This window comes from Haliaeetus leucocephalus, unplaced genomic scaffold (genome assembly GCF_000737465.1).
Source record: "Haliaeetus leucocephalus isolate CR32 unplaced genomic scaffold, Haliaeetus_leucocephalus-4.0 Scaffold656, whole genome shotgun sequence".
NCBI lineage: Eukaryota > Metazoa > Chordata > Aves > Accipitriformes > Accipitridae > Haliaeetus > Haliaeetus leucocephalus.
The window spans coordinates 11,162,943-11,182,572 of NW_010973092.1; the positions used below are offsets into that span (position 1 = coordinate 11,162,943).

Consider the following 19,630-nt stretch of genomic DNA (forward strand, 5'->3'; position numbering starts at 1 on the left):
TTGGTGGGTCAAATGTTTTTGGGAAAAGACAGGTTCAGCTTCCCCTTCATTTATGAATTTATGAAAACATATCTGAAAAAAAATAGTGGGTTTTTTCACTGTTTAGGTACTTTCATTCCTACCACTATCATTTCAAAATTCCCTTCACCTTTATTTTTGTTTTTTTCTTTAACTTTTATACTTGTAAATTCCCAAAGATGCTCCAGCTGTACTACAAAAATTCTATTTTTTGCAGAAGAAATTATCTTATTCCACCACCACCCCCAACAATTCCTTTTTTTTCTTGATGGCAGGGGGAAGTTGTTTTTCCAGTGAGCCAAAACTCCATAATTCACACAGTAATTCTACTGGCTGCTATAAAAATAGCCACATCTTCCCAGTGGATTAAGCTGTCTTGCACACCAGACTAGCCAGTCCAGACCGCTGCCAAATGCTATATTTACATTTCCAGACTAGAATCTGTTTCTAATACATTTTTATGGGGAGTTTTGACCCTTTATATTTATTGTTAATGAGCTTTCATCTCTATGATAGCCTTTCATCCCAAAGGATCCTGAAGAGTAATTGTAATAACCTGGCATTCAAAATATACACAGAAATCAATTTACCCACCATCGAAATGTAGCCACGACTGGAGGGGTTGGGAATAAGCGACTGTTTAACAGAAACCTGTGCAATGCTGCAGTGGCGTCTCCATCTGAGCGAGAAGGCGAGCTGATTACCTGTGCTGGCTGTTGTCCAGACGAGCAGGGTTCACCCACAGGCCTGCAAAGCAACTTGCGGAGAAGATATTTAGTGACTGCGAGGGCTTGGGAGCTTCGGTTTTCGGGTTGTCCGAAGGCCATGGGTAGCTGCGCACTTACCCAGCAGGGAGATGGTACCGGTGGAGCCCCCAGCGCCAGCCCCTGCAGACACCTGGTGCCACCATAGCGTTCCAGCAGTGGCTGGAAAGTTGCTGGCACAAGCTGGCATCGTTGCTGGGCATCGCTCCTCTCGCTGCAGCAGGCAGTATCTCCCTCGGATTTGCACTGTCTTGCTGCTTAAAGCAACCTGCTGGCATGGACCTACGGACTCTAAAGGAGAGCTGGGCTTGCTGTGACTTTGCAGCCCCATGTAGCATGAGCTTGGCTCCTTTTAACCCCTGGGACTGTGAAGGGCTAGCCTCTCCTTGGCCATTTGCACCTGGCAAACACTGGCCTGCAATCAGCTGTGCCGATGGAGGAGGGCAGGGGAGCAGTAAGTAATAATGTCACCATCAATCACCGATTGCCATGGGGAAGCCTCCGCACGCGATTTGTCTAAAACACCGCTGCCCGAGTGGTGTAAATATTTTATTAATGGCTGCCTCAGTTTGCAGCATTTTCATTATTGCTCACACCAGTAGCGCTCACGCTTTGTATTACCAACAAGGGAAGCCACGGGGCGTCTTGTTTCCGACCTCCCGCCCCTGCGCTAATGGGGACTGCCGGCAGCTGCAGCAGCCCCTCCGCGCAGGCAGGAGCCCTTGGCGGAGGGACGCGATGCACATCCCCAGCAGACGGGTCCTGCCATGGCAGTGGGCAAAGGCTCAGGCAATCCCATCGGGTCACAGCAGGGCAGGGCACTGGCCATGCCAGGATGAACTCCGTAACCTGCCGTTAAGAGGCTTTTCCATTTCCTCTTGCTCTGCTTTTACCATTCACAGTCTGCCTACTGCAGGACAAAAGCCTCTTCAGCCCTAATCCTGTCCAGTTTTTCCCAGTGACGAGCGGTTCAGGCATAATGCCACTGTGTTTATCCCCTTCCTGTACTTCAACTTGCCATGGATTATTTTCCATGACGGAGCAACCCACAACCCATCAAATGACTGGTCATCCACCCTCCCAAGTAAAGTAACATTCCCAATCAAACGGATTTTACCTTTTTTGCCCCTCAAAGGGCACCCGTCCAGCTGAGAAGGGGAGCTGAGTACCAGAGACCCCTGACTTTGCTGGGCACTCATCCAGTGCTCTCAGTGGGATCCCTGTAACACCCCTGCTACTGTTGGCATTTTAAAAAAGCAAAGGCCAAAGAGACAGAAGGAAAGAGCCTTCCCTTCCCCTGTCCCCTCCCGCAAGTAATTTTCTCTGGCCTATTTTACAGGAACTGAAAATCTATTAGAGGAATAGCTTAATCCGGTTTGACTGTAATAATTAGGGTGCTTAAAAAAAACCCTGACTAATCGTATAAAATGTGATTGTAGACAGTTCAGTGCACGACCCTTACACTTATCATTTGAGGTATTATTACAAACCAGAAACAGCTGGCAAGCACGGAGGAGGATAAAGGGGGGGCTGGAATAATCACATGCAAAGGGACTGTTCCTTTTCTGATCTCATAACAGAGGCACTGGCAGCACCTTGAGCTGTCTTTCTAATGCAGATCCAAAGCATGAAGTCACCTCTAAGGCCCTGGACAGACACCTCTGTTTTCGCCAACAGTGTGCCAGCGGGGTCCTGCCGTCGGCACCTTCTTTTCTGACACTGTTTTTGCAGGCAGTCCAAGAGGATTTCAATCAGCGGTGGAGCGATTCCCCTCAGGGCACGCTGCAGTCAGCAGATGTTTGTAGCAACAATGGGCAGCTCTTCCAAAACAAGACAGTCTGTATTAGTCAAGCAGGATATAGTGCTTTAGGGTCATTGGGTTACGACAGAAAAGCAATGCTTGCTTCCATGTCTTGGCTGGTAGCAATCTCTTTTTCTCTTGCTCTAGATCTTTCTCGGGCTCCAACAGCCACAATTTCTTCCTTCTCTTCCCAAGCCTAGGCCGGGGGCAGCTGACTTCCCATCATGGCATCACCATACCTTTAGTAAAGCTATTTTATTTCCCACATGTTCTGCCAGTCATTCCACAGGATTGCTGCCTGTTCAGAATGCCCTTGTCCCCACAAGGTGAGCTCATTCATGTGCTGACACTTCTTGTTCAGTCCCTTCCTACCACTCCAGCTAGGACAAACAAACAGTCCAGGCACCTATCTCCTGCATGACTGTCTCAGAAGAGAAATCAGCTCTTCCAGTCTCAGTGGTCCACAAGCATATTTTGGTGGAGAATTCAAAACCTGAGCCCACTGCAGCAATCTAGTATAATGGAGATCACCCAAAGGCACTCATGCTTTAGCAGGATCAGTCACAGATGAAGAGGTTGGATCTGACTGGGCTTGGCCATCACGTAAATTTTGGGAGAAGCAGAGGGAAGGCTCTTGTGCATCAGTACCATTCAGAGCTGAGACTGAGCCCTTGCCCAGACACTAGCTCACAAAAACACTACTCTGTAGAGCCAGTCAGAAGCTTTAGACTTCACAGAGAGATGACAGCCAGGATGAGACTGTACTATCACCAATATGCTACTTTAATCAGCATTGAAAACGTATGATCAACTTGGAAGAAGGTTTTTAAAGACTGAAAGAAGAAGATGTACTACCATTTCAATTTACCCTCTCTCTGTTACTGTGATTAAAATACGTGCTTGATCTTGGAAGCTCTACTGCAGCTCGTACAAAAACGGTAATAACATTCACAGTAATGGAACTTGCAGCTGGAGTTGGGTTGTTTGGTTTCTTTTGCTCTCCCATGAGTCTTTCTTGGGTCTTTTTTTCCATTCTGTTCCATATAGATTTTGATCTTTTATTAAATAGGAATGGTTATCCCCACTGACTCACTTATCTAATAATAGCTAGAACCTTTTAATTCAAATGATTTGATTCCTGGGTTTTTTAGATTACAGTAAACATACGGTTAGAGTATTACTGGGAAAGTGGCAATAGAAATACCATGATCAAATTATCTTGTGACTCAATTCTGCAAAGCATGCTGAATCCTTTTTAATACATTTCACAAGTACTTGGTGGTGACCTCTAGCACCAGAGTGGTTTCTCTCCTACGGTAGCTCAATTTCACAACTCTGAATATGCTTTTTTTGGAAGGAAAGCCATCCAAAGGTTTTTATAAAACATTCTTTAGCCTTTGGGAATGAGCCAATTTAATGCCAGGGTGTCATTCAATTTCTAAGAGTTGAAGGATTTGAGGAAATACAATCCGCTTTCTGAACAATGTGAGATGAATATAGTTGTAGTTTTGTTAGAAACCAAGCTGCAGGGTTTGGATACACAGCTCAACTTTTTCAAAGTTCAGCCATGGCTCTTTGTTTGTCAGCTGTATTTCTCTGCAGCGCTACTTTTTGTAACAGCCCTTCTTACGGAGCCTGCTCTAGCACACATGAATGCTTGCATTGGGAGTAGATGGCAAAAGAGACACTGCTGCCAGCTGAATTTTCTATTATTTGTTGGCCTTAAAATGGGAAGGGAGGGGAGGTCCCTCTGTAAAGTCAAGCATCACCAACAGAAGATCAGCTTGGTTTTAATTACTGTTTTTCTATTTGCACTTGAAAAATGGGCAGGAACATAGGGAATAAACCCCCTGCCATTAAAGGGGAAAATTGCAAGCTCTGAAAATGCCTCTGAAAGCCAGAGTCACTTTGAGTCCCGTGCAAAGGTGCAGTCTCTGCTGCAGCCACACTCAGCAGCACCTGGCATGCACATATTGCCACCCACCGCCTCCCAGCCCATGGCACAAGTCACCAAAAAAAAAACCTGCCGGAGCCACACAGATGCTCAGTCACATCTAGCTTTATTTTAATCCCGTCAGAAAAGTTCAAGAATTACACCAAAAAATACTTCAGTCTCTGCTACCTACTGACAAAAAATACACCACAAAATTATAAACTGTTCAGTGGTTTGCTGGAGTTTTGATTGTTGGTGGAGGAGGTGGTTTGTACATTTTCAGTGAGAAATGAATTTACAGGTGGAAGGGGAACGAAGGATAGGAAATCAGACAATGGCATTTGGCACTACATTTTTAGCTACACTATACAGTTATTTATCATGATGCCTGTTAGGACTGAGGAGTTCTGCCCTCATTTACACCCTCTAGTGTCTATGTATGCAAAATGGAGGACAAAACTGCCCAATGCAGGGGACGAAGGGGCCAGTTCCTAATTTCCATCCCAGTCTAGCCACAAATCTGAAAAAGCAGCCTTAGTCAAATGCGAACCTTGCCCTCCCTGTGCACTCTGCTCCTCCTGCTCAGTCTCACCCTGCCTCCTCTACCAAGGAGCAGAGCTGCTTTGCAGCAACAGCTTGCAGCCCTGAAAAAAGAGAATCCTTTTTCTTTTTTAAAATCCCACCAGTCTGCACTAATTGCACATGCCATTTGTGGGGAGAGGATGTTTTCCATTGGCCATGACTGGATTACGCTTGGGGCCTGGTCTGTGTCTGCAAGTAGAGACTTGATGGGACCCTTGCACTCTGAGAACATGCTACGGCCATCCCTCTCTAATTACCTAGAATGACATTAAATACTGAAGTATCTGAAGCTGAAGAAGGGAAGCAGGATCATCCCATTTCATGGGCAAGGGAAAATTAGGGGCTGAAAAGTTAGAGGCTCAATACTGTTCTATACTATCACCACTCTCGAGAGGCACCTCAATTCATAATTGCATTTCTTTGTCTCTTGGTGACCCTCAGGAGAGGTCCCAAAGGATGAAGCCTTATGTAAATTGCCAAAGGTCATGCAGGAAATCTGTGCCAGAAGCAGAAATAAAGCCCTGATCTCCTGACTCCTAGTCCTGTGCTCAGAAGTATATTCATTATTTCACTATAGCAGCCTCTGTCTGCTTCCATCCTGCTCCATATCCAAACAGCAACCAGGATTTCAGCCTCAGAGCCCAGCCAAGGTCACCAGCACAGTGGTGGCTCATTACGAATGCCTAGATCTTTCTGGAATTACGTAGGCCACTGCGCAGGGGTGTGTGTGCATGTGTGTTTGTACGTGTGTATGTTTGAGGGAGGAGGAAATGCTTGTATTTCTCTGTCAGCAAATGAACACTGATGCTAGATTCAATTTGACAGCAAAATATCCCCCCTTTGGCAAGCTAAACAGCATCACAATGTCTTTGTACCAAGTTCTTTCTACCCTCTCTCTCGGAAGGATTTCAGCTGTTCCTTCACTGCATGTTAAGCTTCTGTCACAGCTTTCCAGCAATGGTAAAACTTTGCGGGATTCTCTTTGCTGCTTTTATTCTCTCTGGCTGTTTATCTAATTGCTTTTTTTGTTTTTTAATTTCTTTTTTCTAACAAATAGTTAAGCAATGATTTAAAAATATTTTTACATTGTAAGGTACAGTCAACATCAAACATGCCTTTGTACAAGAGCTCGACTCGGTTACAAATCAACAAGAACAATGCACGAAAAGAAATATCCATTAAGATGACTCCTGCACTTGGGTTTTATTTATTCCTGTTGTGCTGTTAGCACAACACCCTCAGCTAGAGCAATGCAGTATAGACATGGTGTTGTCCCCCCACCCTCCGACTTTGCCTGTCACCACTTGTTAACTTTAATGACCTTCTGTCTTGGCAGCCTTGGCTTCGTGGTTTACCGATCCTGAAGACAGCCAGGGCGATACGGCCCGGGAGCTGGTCTGCTTGGCCATGCTGTAGTGGCTGATGACGGTGTAGAACCTGCCCCGGGAGTTGGAATCCTGTGCAGAGTAGTATGCGTCCAGCGAGGCCGGGATGCACCGCTTGTGCTGGAAGCGGGGAGAAAGCAAGAGAGGTAAACAGTGGTCCTATCAGCCTCAGGCTCTCACTTTAAAAAAATCTCATGGTTAGCTGTTTGCAGGGATGACATTTGACTCAGACTTGCTGCAGCGAGAGCGTCTGCTGCGCAGCCCTGACTGCCTTTCAGCGCTGTGGGAATGCACAAAGTTTAGAGTCGGGCATCAGCCTTCAAAACCTGTTGCTATTGGCAACCCTGACTGCAGGCTGATTTCATCCGTGGATGGGAAATGGGGACTGTAAAATGAAGGTCTGACTGGCTTGGTACGTTGCTGGCATGCACAGAGACGAAGGCCCCTTGCTGGAGTCCTAGCAGGGCTGGCTGAGCAGCTCTTACCACGAGCTGGACTGAAAGCCCTGTAAAGCAAAGTCCAGAATCAATTCTCAGACAAGTAGAGGACAGGCAGAGGCAGAGTAAGCTGCTTAGGTGCTGCTCTGTTACAGTGTGTTATCTCTGACCTGTAGGACGACCACCTTGGTCTGGGATGGTAGGAAGCACAGCCCAACCGGCCAGCCCTTGTCAGAGCTTCTTGTCTGTGCAGACACTGCCCATGCATCTCCACTGCGCTAGTGCCGACACTTGTGTGCTAAGAACTGCACAGATAAAACAATTCGCTTTGCAACAGCTGTAAAAGAGCAATCAAATGGTAACAAATGTCGGACTTGTTGGTATTCACTGGAGTCGAAGTAGCACCAAGGACACAAAGAGCCCCAGGTACAATTGTTATTAAATTATGAGATACCCCAACTCCCAGTTCAGTGTGATTAACTGAAATCTGAGTCCAAAACCTTCAATCTTTTCAGAAGTTCCGGTTTGGATCTGATTCTGAAATTCATGACTCTGTCCGAACTTCATTTTTATATAACCTAAAAGAATAAATCACAATGACTAATACACCAACATCCTTACTCTATTTTCCAGCCCACAGACTATCCCCAGTGTGGTCAAGACTCCTGTGAGTGTACGACTTTATTCACAGTAAGGAGTCAGTGAACTATTTTGCAAACGTGTGTGGTTGATTTTTTTAATTTCAACAGAACAGGCAAATAGTTCTCTGTGAATATTCAACATAAAATCCCTGGGCAGTGGGGTTTTAGCAATTAAGTTACACGATTTTTTTCTTGATAGAGGCTCAAAAGCACCTAAAAATGAACTACACAGGCAAATTCAGATTTCTTTTACAAAGGACACATGTGCCAGCACTCTGGGAGTTTTCTTTGCATTAAAATGTATGCCAATAAAATTCAGTCTCTTGAACGTGTGGGAAGCAAACGCGGGATTCCAGCTGCAATAAATCCATTCACGAATATGAGGAATTGTTCCTGAACATCTGTCTGTAGTGTTCACTAAATGCTAATCCCAACAATTACAGTGTAACAGTAGCTGATGGAGGCAGATGCAAGTCCACATTTCCCATAACACTTTTCCCATTTCAACACATTCTTGCCAAATGTTCTGTTTGGCCTGGTCAGAAAAACAGACTAGACTGTAACCACGTAGTCAATTAGAGTCTATCATTATCTCAGGCAATCCATCCATCTGAAGTTTCTTACCTTATAAACAAATCCATCTGGGCAACTGTGGTCGTAAGTAAAGGCTTTGTATACCACAAGAAACACTATGCAGGCAAGGAATGCAAGAGCCAGACTTATGAGAATAGTGACCTACAAAAGAGGGATAATGTTACTCTACATATGTTAAAATGGCATATGAGCAACCTCATAATTAAATGACTTATAGTAACAGCCATCCTAACAGACTGCAGTCTTCACTCCACTGTGCAGTACTTAACTAAGCATGGTAATTGAATGAATGCTAGATCCAATAGCCCTGAATTCTCACATAATTTCCATCCCCCCTGCAGACCTTCAGGAGTGCACATTCCTGTGTTTAACCCCTTGCAAATGCATTGATTTTGCTGAGGCATTTGGTGTTCTCAGCTTTGTGTTCCCATGCTCTCAGCTGTTCAACCGGCAGCATCATCTGCTGGCCCAGCAGGATCTGCCGGCAGCCAGAGTCCACATTCAGGGTCTAAACTGTGCAGATAAGCTGCCTTATACCATGGCGAGATCCTGCTTTTCTGATAGCAGAAGTAGATGAGCAGGTAGGAAGAATGAAGCCTTTGTAGCGCACATCCCTTTGTGCCTTCTGGGCGATGCAACAAGGATAAGTTTTGCCTCAAGTACCTTGCAGAAGGGAGGGCAGGAGAAAGGGAATCCGTCTCTATTTTTCAAAGCTGTAAAAGGACAATACCCCGACCACGGACAAAGCCCAGCATGTAAATCCCGCAGCATTTCCAAGAGCAGATGCTGGTGTTGGAGGTACCAGACACAATACCCTCTTTGGGGCTCAAACATTCCCCCTCTCCTCGTTCCCAGCAATTTACTTTGCTGCACCAATTCTGTTTCTTTGCTGTAGCTCCCTTCTCTCCAGCAATTCCAGGTCCTAAATAGTTCACTCAACAGCAAGTTTCCTGGCCCCATTCAGATATCTGGACCGAGGCCCCAATCCTTGATTTTAGCTGAGCTGTGTCCTCCCCAAGGACTGAGCAAGGGTCCCAAATGCACTCTTGTTCTCCCCTTCCCCAAAGCTTTCTTGGTCCCAGCTGGTAATTCTGCAAATGCAGCATAGCTGGCTCTGGCCTTCTACTGCCTAAGTTACAGCAACACATCCTGTCGAGACTGCTGTCTCACACTGATCTGGATTGGCATGAAAAAAATATCATAATCCCTGGGGCTCCAGTGTTACCATGCAAACTAGAGTTGCTAATCAAATGAACTCACTTACAGAGATGATGGGGGTGGGAACAGCAATAGGGGAATCATTTAAAGCTGTTGCATGGCCAGCAGCATGGGGAGGGAGCTGCGGCAGCTCCCCAGCTTGGTCTGGCTCACTGGGACTAAGACCAGCAGCACGCATTTTGCAGGATATTTGCCTGCATAAGGAAGCGGCTGCAATGTTCCTGTGCTCGGTGAGCCTGTGAGAGCTCACGCTGAGGAAGTTCTTACAGCAAAAGTTTGAGGTCAGGCATGGGCTTACAGGAGGCATAGCGATGAATGGGCTTTTTCCTACTCACAACCTCAATCCCTTAGCTTCAGAATCCCACCTTCTCGTCATGGCACCAGAAGCTGAGCCCAGGGCTGCAAATTTTCCCTGGTCACATCAAAAGCCATCCACTGAGACAACTGCAATGGTAGGATGTGGCAGGGACTGTGTGCCTGATCCCGGCTAATGGCCCTGTCTGCAGGCATGCTACCACCATACCATGCATGTGCTTATCCTCAAAAACATGCCCCCATCCCAATATCAGGGCTGCACCTACCTGTACTAAAGGCAATCATTATAATTGACTGCCCTAGCAAGGAAAAGCCACAAATTTTTCAGGTCCATCTAGTCATTCAGGGTTCATCCACTCTTCTGTTGTTACAGTTATGTCACAATCCTCTTTATTTTCTTGTATGGGTGTTCAAGGAAATTGAACAGTAGGTACAGGCAGAGGTTGTTCCTTAACTAATGTATAGGAGACTGCTGATAGCAGAAAGTGGGGAAACAGAGGGATAATTCCTACAGTATAGTGGACAGGTTTGTTAGGAACAGCAACTAATAAAGAGCAAGGTGGCCACATCTCAGAATTCATCACTATAATACTATTAATATAACAATAACATTATGTAATATTAGTAATACTTTATCAGTAAAGATATACTAATTGCTTAATACTGGTTCACACTGAATTTTGCTCTAATTCTCTCCTTCGGTCATCACAGCAGCTGTAGTTCTGAGAACCTGTATGATATGCAATCCCTGCACGGACTTAAAGGGGCCACTGTAATTGCTTGCAGTGCAGGAAAAGACCTCCCACCTTCACCAATCCTGCAGAAAGATGCACTGCCTGGTGAGTTGTATTCCTACATTGCACACAGCACATTGGGACTATTACTCAGAGAGGCTGAAGCAGCCCTGGCAATGCCACCTGCAATGCTGGAAGATCCAGAGCTACAATTCTGGTGGCTGTTTTAAGAGAAAAAGAAAGAGTGAAGGTAAATCTGCATGCCTGGCCTTAAATCTGACCCAACACATCCAGTTCAAAACTCAGGAAAGAGAGAGGTATGGACACTATATCTAGGAGGAGAGATTCATAAGGTCATTTTTAAGTCCAAATATTTTAGAATAAAGTGTAAAAAGGTAAGAAGATTGGGGCTAACAGGCTTTTCCAATGATGAACAGGTCACTGAAGCCCCAACCTGCCTTTTAGAATAACTGCTCATATTAACCTCCTCTTTGGGGCCTAATCTGCTGCAAAATGGGTCAATTAAGGAAAAGGCAGCTGCAGAGGTAGAGGCACTTACTGCTGGATCTCATAAGAGAACAAGTGTAAGAGAGTCCTGGTGTGCTGAAAAGGTAGCCGGTAGAAAAGACATACAGTTGTATGAATTGCACTAGTCTGACCATGAAAATATGGGCTGCCCCTCCTCCCCATCAAAGCACGCTTGCCTGCAAGTTTGAACAGAAATATTTCAGACCAGCTTTATGGTAGCCCATGGGTACCCAACCTGGGGAAGCCATATGCCTTTTCATAGTGCTGAAAAGGAAGAAGCCTCAGTTGGATTCAAGGGAGATGAAAATGGAATTTACCATCATTTCTGCCCCCAAAAGAAGTTATATTACACCTGAAAAAATGAAAAAAAGTCACTTTGAAAAAGTATAGTCAAAAGGAGAGACTTCCTGGATTAAGTATGCCAACACTCTACTTTTTCCAACAAGAGACTGGGGAAAAAAGTCCCTTCTTTATAAAGACCCATCACAATTCAGGTCTGGCAGGCCAGGTCTGCCTGGAAGAGCATTTCCCCCTGTAGAATACATGTTCATCAACTCTTCCCCATTTAAAAGGGAAGCATTTTAGGCCTGGTACTTCCTCCAATAACAATTTATGTAGTAATACAAAGATGACAATGAATGACACAAGTCTCCTTTGAGGTTAGTTTGAAGGCACTAAAGCAATACGTACATCTTGCTCTATGAAAGCCAATGCTTAGACAGCAGCCCTGGCCAGAAATTCAGAAAATAAGGAATTCTCAGCTCTCCAGTTTGGTTGCTCTGCCCTAAATACAATGTACAATGAAAAAAGAAATCTTGCTTGGGTTAAGCTGAAGGAACAAACCTGTGCTCAGGGCAAAGGAAGAGACAAAGGGCAATGAAATTACACCAAATGCCACCTGGGAATGCATAGAGCGTAACTCAGTGAGAAAGTACCTCTTGTTCCTAAGAAATAAGCAGCTGCTCATCCTCCAGCTTTGTTTAGTAAATACAACCTTCATCATCAGGGCTAGCAAGAGCTGCATACCAGCAGGATGCATACACCTCATGCTATGATTCCTCCTGCCCTAATGTTTACTTGGTTCCTTTCTCTCCCTCTGCATCACTGCTTCCTACATCCCAGAGGGATCCACCAAGGCTGACTGCACCCAGAGAAGAGGCTGTGGAAAGGGAATATCCCTGAACTGTCATAGGTCTCCCTCACCCGGAATGACTCTGTGTCTGCCTTCCCCAAGAGTTGCCACCAAAGTTGCTCTGAAGGCTTCTCACTCTGAGCCAGTTAAAATGGCCATGTTCTTCCTTCAGCCTTCAGAAAAAGAAAGAACTGAGCTGTCTGGAGCGAGAATGAATGTCCCTTCTTTTCTTAAATCCCACATACATGCACAGCCTATGGAAATGACCATTAGTAATGCGATTTGACTGGTTCCTTTCCTCTTGTCTGCCCATTGAGCCCCTAAAAATAATAAATTCCCCTCTGCTCTGTCACTCTGCTCTGGCAGAGTGCTGACACCCAATTCATTACCTCCCAGGAACAGGTCCCTCTGCTGAGCTCTCCCTTCCCTCCAGGGTGTAATTGAGCCCATTTTCACCTCCCTCCTGCCGTTTCATGTACTGGCAAAATTACAGCATGACACAATATTACACATGATGATACATAGTGTAAAATTGTTCTGGGATTAAATGTCATGTAAGATGTTAAAACCCAGAAGAACGGTAACAAAAATCCACCCCTGGATATTTTGCCATGCCAGAGCTAAGATCTACCTCTCTAGCTATTCCAGAGCATACAAAGCTTCGTTAACATTCAAACACCAAAGAATCACAGAGCTGCAATACCTAATAAACCTCCACTTTTTTTTATGATTAACATGAACCTTGGCAGTCTCTAAGCAATATAAACACTCACAGAGGGGAAATAAAATTTAGTGAGCAGATAAAACCTAGAAGTGCTGCAGGCATGAATCTGTCATGTGTGACTGCTCGAGTGGGTAAAAGAAGGGGGCGATTGCCTGCCCTTTCCCCAAAGCCTTATATGATTCCCAAAGGTTCCCTTAGGAGGGGAGGGTCTGCTGGAATGGAGAAGAGAGAACATCATTACCACACCAAAAAACTCCCCATCCTCCACAAAACATAGAAAGAGGCCCTTAAAATCCATGAAAGATGATGTCAACCTCCCAGCAACAACAGCACACTTGGCTTGGTTCCTCCCGACCTTTCCCATAGATGAAGTACATCGTGCACTTTCACAACAGCACGGATAGAAAAAAAAAGATATATATCCTCATCAGGCAACAGGACATAAATTGCCACTAGGTTTTGCTCCAGTGAGATGATATCTAATTGCAATTGTGTTCCAGTTAACCTGGCTTTCATGCTGTCCATTGAAGTATCCTTCCTACTTTGTTTGATTTCAACAGCTGCCCATGTTTTTTATTGTCATCAAAAATTCCCTTTTTCCCTCTCTAGCTACAATGAAAAGCCTTTTCTAAAAGCAAACCAGAGAACAATGCCACATCCAAACAGCAGGGCATTCTTCTAATAGCCTTTTCCATTGCAAGGTTTCTAGATTTTTTATTCCTTACTGTTTTCCTTGGAAAAAATTTTCTGGTTTATGCCCTTAGTTTTCAGAGAGGGTGTGCACCCTTCACTCCCCATGGAAGTCAACAAGAGCGGGGAGCTGCTGGTCCCTCCAAAAATCGAGCCTTAGGGGCTTTGACAGCAATACTGATAACCTGCAGAGCTGCAGAGCCTGCAGGTAGCTACACACCAGCATTGGGCTGGTACTGTCACACAAACCAGTGAGGTATTTCGGTGCCTTATAGTCCTTGGAAATCTGAACTCCCTGGAAATACCTGGGGGGGAAAAGAAGCAGAGAAAGGCAGATCCTGAACAGAGGTTGATGAAAATACTATTGCACAGAGCAGATATTCGTAAGGAAGGATTTTCAGGCAGTGTAGGTGGGGGAAGGGTCTGTCAGCAGATGGCAGTTCCCTTAAATTTATGCACTGTTTGAACTGAGTTGACAAATATTTTTTTCCCAGTGGGGACTGGATGCAGACGGCTCCCTATTAGTATTCAGCATCCAACCCATGCTGGTGAGTTGTGGGGGGGTGTGGTTTTGTTCCCACTTAAGCCACATATTACTCGTGTTAGCAGCTGGAGGAACATAACTTATAATCACTGCCCTGGTGTCAGGGCTTGTCATTCCACCTTTATGTTTTTTTCACAGGCTCCACTGATGGTGTCACACCCTGTGAGGACTCAGCATAAAAATGGTTAAAAAAAAAAATTGGATAGGGAAAGAAAACAACATGGGCATTCAAATGCAAGCCACCTCACAGTGAAACACAGAAGACAACATCCTACAAAACTGTGAAGCAACACCTTTTGAAGAAGTAAAGGGTTGTTTTTTCTAACCCAAACCACAATTAATCTATGAAACTAAACACAATCTAACAGATTTACTCTATACAATATGGTCAGCAGAAGGAGGTCAGTAAGATTCCAAAAAGATGAGACATTCATATGGAGAGCCTCCACATGGCTTGAAGTAGGGCTTAATAAAACAAAAGGCACAGCCCCCTCTTTCCCCACTGAGTTCTCGTATTTGATGGCATGAACCAGTCATTTAGACCCAGATCCACAAAGGCAGTCAAGTGTCTAAATCTCCTTTAGTTTCCTACAGGACACTAGAATCAGTAGGCACCTTCTGTAGGCTCAGATTTCTTAAGAGGAGTAAGAAATTGGCCATTTTGGATTTTCACGCATTGTTCTGATGTATCTGCCTCTGTGTCACTAAAATGGGTTTCCAAATGAGATGGTCAGCAAGTCTGGCACAGCACTGCAATCCTTATGCTCCACTACTAAAGCTCAAACCCATCACTGCTCATACTCAGGCAGCAACCTTATCATCTGCTGTCTAAAATTAATTTGGAAAACCACTGTGCTGCCCTTTCTTTGGGGGGAAAACAGCTGCATTCAGTCCAGCTTTGGAGAAACTCGGCAAGTACCACCCGCTGTTTGTGGATCAGGCACAAACCCCAGGTGCCCAGGCATTTGAAACCACCTTCCATTTACCACCTAAGTGGAGCAATTCTAAGGATGCAAACAGATGATGTGATCTCTATCAATCTATCTGAAAAAAACAGCACAGAATATCTTCTCCGTGCTCATGCAACTCTTATGAGATGCTAGCAAGCAGGGGTTTTCATCAGCGTGGGTGGTACTTCTTAGATATCAAGCATGATTTTTTTTCTAAACCTGGTAAATAAATGTTTGACTCTGGACACCTTTCCCACTGCTCAGAGCATGCAATATATATGTTTATATATGCTCAAATTAGCAATACAGCCAAGAAGATGCCACAACCAGGAAAAGCATTGCTGTCTATAGGAAAACCAGCCAGACAAGCAGCACACAGAGAAGAGTTAATGCTCTCAGAGTGTAGAGTTGTGTGTTACTGTGAAGGAGACCAGTTTAATTCCCAGGTAAAGATCACCTACCATGGAAAAATCCCTACAAAATTCTGCACAGTCTTCCTCGTCTTAGGAGCTGTAATGTGAATAAGGGACCTCAGAAGCCAGATGCCTCTGTCCGTTCCTGCACTGCAGTCTCACCCTCTTCACATTCAAGTTTGCAGGAAAGGATGTTACCGCCAGTGCCATGTCTGGTTCTCCAAGATAGCTTCATGTTGCTGGCTATTGGGAAATTTTGTGGCCTTTAATAGGCAATTCAGCTGAAGAAATTATCTTGGGTTTAATTTCCTCTTTGTAGAAGAAGAAAGACTCTGAATGAGGCAAAATCTGTTATAAATGAAATTGGCAGAAATTCTGTCAAGCTTATTTTCACAGAAAGGCATAAGAGCTATGCTTGGATAGGCAACAAGGCTCTTTCCGTAGCTTATGGCAATGTCATTACACCTGAAAACCTATCAATCCATTGACAACCTAGTTAACTTGCAAGAAAAAAAAAATATCACAAAATCATCAATCCATTTGTCACAGGGCCAGTCCCAGAAGTCCTGCTGCTCAGTAGAAAGGTTTTAGCTGTAAGGGCATCTCAGTATATGTTCATACATTCATGATCTCACTACAAGGATTTCTGCTTGACAGTGACAAATTCAGGAGCATAATTTTTTCCCCTTCATCCCCTAACTTCTTCCAGCTGATAATTAGATGTAAGATTGACAACATTAGATCTCAACATGAAAGCTACAGCTAAAGCGAAAGACTCAGGAGCACTTCTCAGCTCCCGGATCCAGCTGTCTATCCTGGCTGCCTCCCACCTGTATGCCAGGATGAAATCCAAGTGTGAATCACCCCATCATTTGAATCCAGGTTGCTATTGTAAGAAAACTCAGGCATGTAGGCAGGGAGGGAGCCACAGGCTGACAGGACTCTCAAACAGATTGACCAGGTGCATAAGGAGTCTGAAATACAGTCCAAGAAGAGATGCTCCACTGTTTAGACTCAGCCAAAGAAATGGTGTGGTGCATTGCCCAGCACCCTGTTATACAGCCTGATCCGTTCTGCAGGTAAAAATGATTTGACTGCACTTCAAAAGTGGCATTTCACTCCTGATGGTTAAAAATCTGTTTGTAATAAGTTGCTGGTTTTGCTGATTTTATGGCAACAACTTAGCCTCTGAAATTTTGAAAGGCTAACTGAAAAAAAGTGACACAATTGGGTCTTCATATTTGCTTGGTACTGTTCAAGAAGATGTAGGATTTGTCCTTTATTATTACAGCACAGCTTTATTCCAGACAGTTTCCAGATTCTTAAATAGTATCTCTTAGGCGATGCTTTGTAAGAGGGAAATGTCCTTAGTCATGTATCTAAATCTTCAGAGCTATGGGAAAACACTCCTTAGTGCTGCATGGCTTCTTACATGAAGCTTAGGGGGGAGTTTTTTGGTCCTTTATCTTAGAATTCATAACCATAAACCAATTTGGCCCCAATTCTCCTAAGAACACTGAACACCATCCTATAATCTTCGGGTCCAAAAACATCTCACATCTGCTCCACTATTTCATGGGTTCCTTTCAGCCCACACAGCCCAGCAATCAAAGACCAAAAGACTCACAGAGTAGAGAAAAGGGAGGGTCGTTTCTCCAACTACCCTAAAGCCTCAAAGGTATCTACTTGAAATAGCATTAGCTGTCTCTGAGCCAGTTTGCTATCCCAGCCACGTCCCCGTTGGCTCTACCCATTTCTGCATACACCACCCCACCACGACTACACCAGTGAACCTCTCGCAAGTTTGCAAGTCTTAAAAAGAAATGTCTGTCTTCTGAGATGACTACAAACCCACCAGCAATTCCTCTGCTCTGAGCCTTGTAATACTGAGTGCAGCACGACTGTGGAACAAGAACACCGTGTTTCTAAGCAATTTGTCAAATAATTAAATTATGTACACAACAACTAGCTGGCTCAATTATATTAGCCAGTCTCCATCATGTAATATAATTTCTAGTGGCTGTTTAGGCACTAATAGCCTCAGATCTTTTTAACTGTGTCTGGTGCCAGCTGTGGTCTGCATGACATCTTTCTGTGCCAAGTCAAACCCCTTGAATGGAAAATTCATGGCTCAGTTTCCAAGCCCCTGTTCCTTAATGAAGTTCTAAAATGCCATTTTCAACAAGGATGCTTCCACCATTGAATATCTGTGAATTTCCACTTAGGTAAATAAAAATCTCTGGTTTGCTTTTTCTTTTCTGACATTTAATGCCATTAAAAAAAAATCCTTCATCAGAATAGGTTGGTATATTGAGATGCTGTAATTTTGTTTCTAGGAACACCAAACAAATACACAGCCTTTTTGGCAGACCATAGAGGTGTTTAAAGGTCTTTTTCCCCTCCTCCTACAAGAGTATTTCCTTCCTTTTTCAACTATCATAAGCCTTCCCTTCTTATTTCTGTGACACTGCTACCTTCAAGAGAAAAGAAGCAAAATCCCCAAATTAAACAACTGTGGTGACTCAGGAACACTTCTTATAAAGGTGCTTTTCTTCCCAAACCCATGGTCCTAATAATACCTGACATACCATTTCATGAGCTGAGCGATGCTGGAAGAGCCTTCCTTCCAGATCACTAATTTAAGATGGTTTTTCAATTAGTCGGATTGCAGCAGACAGATACATCATCTCCACAGCTAACTCTTCATCAGTGACATGCTGCAATTTCCCATTGCATTGTGCAAAGTCTTGGCTGTGACAATTCCTCTGGTCACTTCATGTGGGACATGACAATGGATGCCTCAGCTCATCAAGGGCCCTTTTAAAATGCATTAACAGGAATACAAGATAAATCAAGTCATCAATAAAATGTCTCCCTGCCTACCCTTTGCCTGCCAAGACTCTACCTCTGAAGAGTCTCATACATGCAAAATCATCCCCTCTCCTCACTTCCCTCACGTTGGATTTGGTGCAGGGAAAGCATTAAGAGCCCCCGCGTCCTGGGTCCAGGCATTAGCACATGGCAACAGACTTGGGAAATGCAGGTTGAGTTCCTTGCTCTGCTGCTGGCTTTTTTTGACACCTGACACACACTCAGGTCCAGCTCCACAGCTTACTCCCCACTGGTACTCACAGACACTCCAGCAAAACCCATCCAAAGCTGCAAGCATCTAAGTCCCCAAAAGCTTGGCTTTTTCTGGGCCTGTGTGTGCAAAACCATCCAAGCACCAACACCATCCCACAGCCAAGGATCAAGCTGGTTCTAGGGAAAAGCTGAGGTCTGTTTGCTTTATGAAATTACCTTCTTCCACAGGCTTAATTTTCAAAGCAAACCTTTCAGACTTGAGTATCGATGTACTGGGCTAAGGCACAAAATGGTATTCCGCCAGGCATGTTTTCTTGTGTATTTGCCTCTCCCATCACTTTCTTATATTTTGATTTCACATGTGACGCTACCATTTTCCTCATCAGCCATCAACAACAGAAGACTGGATTTAAAAATGCCCTGAACAATTTAAGCTCTTTATATGCCAGGGCACAAGATAACTTTCCCCTACCACTCACTAGCCCCATGGACTTCATAGATAAAACAAAATCGAAGATCAAGCTTGCACAAATTAAAATACCTTTGTTCAGTGCACTATTGTGGTTAAAAAAAAAATCAATTGGAAGTTCATTCCTTCAGGAAGGTCAACACATTCACATGCATTTCAGCATCTATGTCTACCATCACAGGTCAGGAAATAAAGCTAATAATATGGCAGCATTCATGGTCCAGTACACCCATTTCTCTTAAAAAACTTACTCTTCTTATGTGGGTGCTTCATACAAAGACAAAGTGAGGACATGGCGAGCAAAGTGTCCCTTGGGTAACTTAAGAATTAAAAGCCTTTCCATTTTAAATTAGCAATGTGAAGCTTTATTGCTGCAAATGACTTACAAAAGCTACTCTTTTAAAAACAAACAACAAAAATGAATAATCTAGCTGATTATGATGCCTTCAAAGGCATGAGGCCAGTTCCATTAGCTGTGGATCTGACCCAACAGGCTTAATACATCTGCAAGTACTAACAAGAGGGAGCTCAGGTCTGTTTAACATTCAATCAGCAGCCTGTGCTGCTTTATAAATAGAGAGAATGAAACATTACATGGAAAAAAAATGTATGAGTGAAGCATTTCACTTCCCTGATTTTTTTTTTTTTTTTTTTTTTTTTTTTTTTTTTTTTTT

General features: G+C 44.1%; 1 protein-coding gene and 1 long non-coding RNA gene across 3 annotated transcripts in view; both read right to left on the minus strand.

Annotated features, from left to right (window-relative positions):
* Positions 1-4,626: 4,626 nt before the first annotated feature.
* LOC104838986 lies at positions 4,627-5,306 on the minus strand. Its single transcript, XR_775121.1, has 2 exons — positions 5,153-5,306; positions 4,627-5,091 (listed from the first exon to the last, which is right to left on the minus strand). It is a non-coding gene; the product is annotated as an uncharacterized LOC104838986 (long non-coding RNA).
* Positions 5,307-5,862: 556 nt separating this feature from the next.
* The window catches only part of LOC104838987 (neuron-specific protein family member 2), a 39,456-nt gene continuing 25,688 nt past the window's right edge, over positions 5,863-19,630 (minus strand). The window contains exons 3-4 of one of the 2 annotated variants that reach the window (XM_010579059.1): positions 8,186-8,296; positions 5,863-6,603 (exon numbers count right to left, since the gene is read on the minus strand). In XM_010579059.1, the coding sequence (XP_010577361.1) occupies positions 6,412-6,603; positions 8,186-8,296 (303 nt within the window). In that variant the 3' untranslated portion in view covers positions 5,863-6,411. The remainder of the gene's footprint in view (positions 6,604-8,185; positions 8,297-19,630) is intronic. The other variant, XM_010579058.1, reaches the window with a different exon arrangement.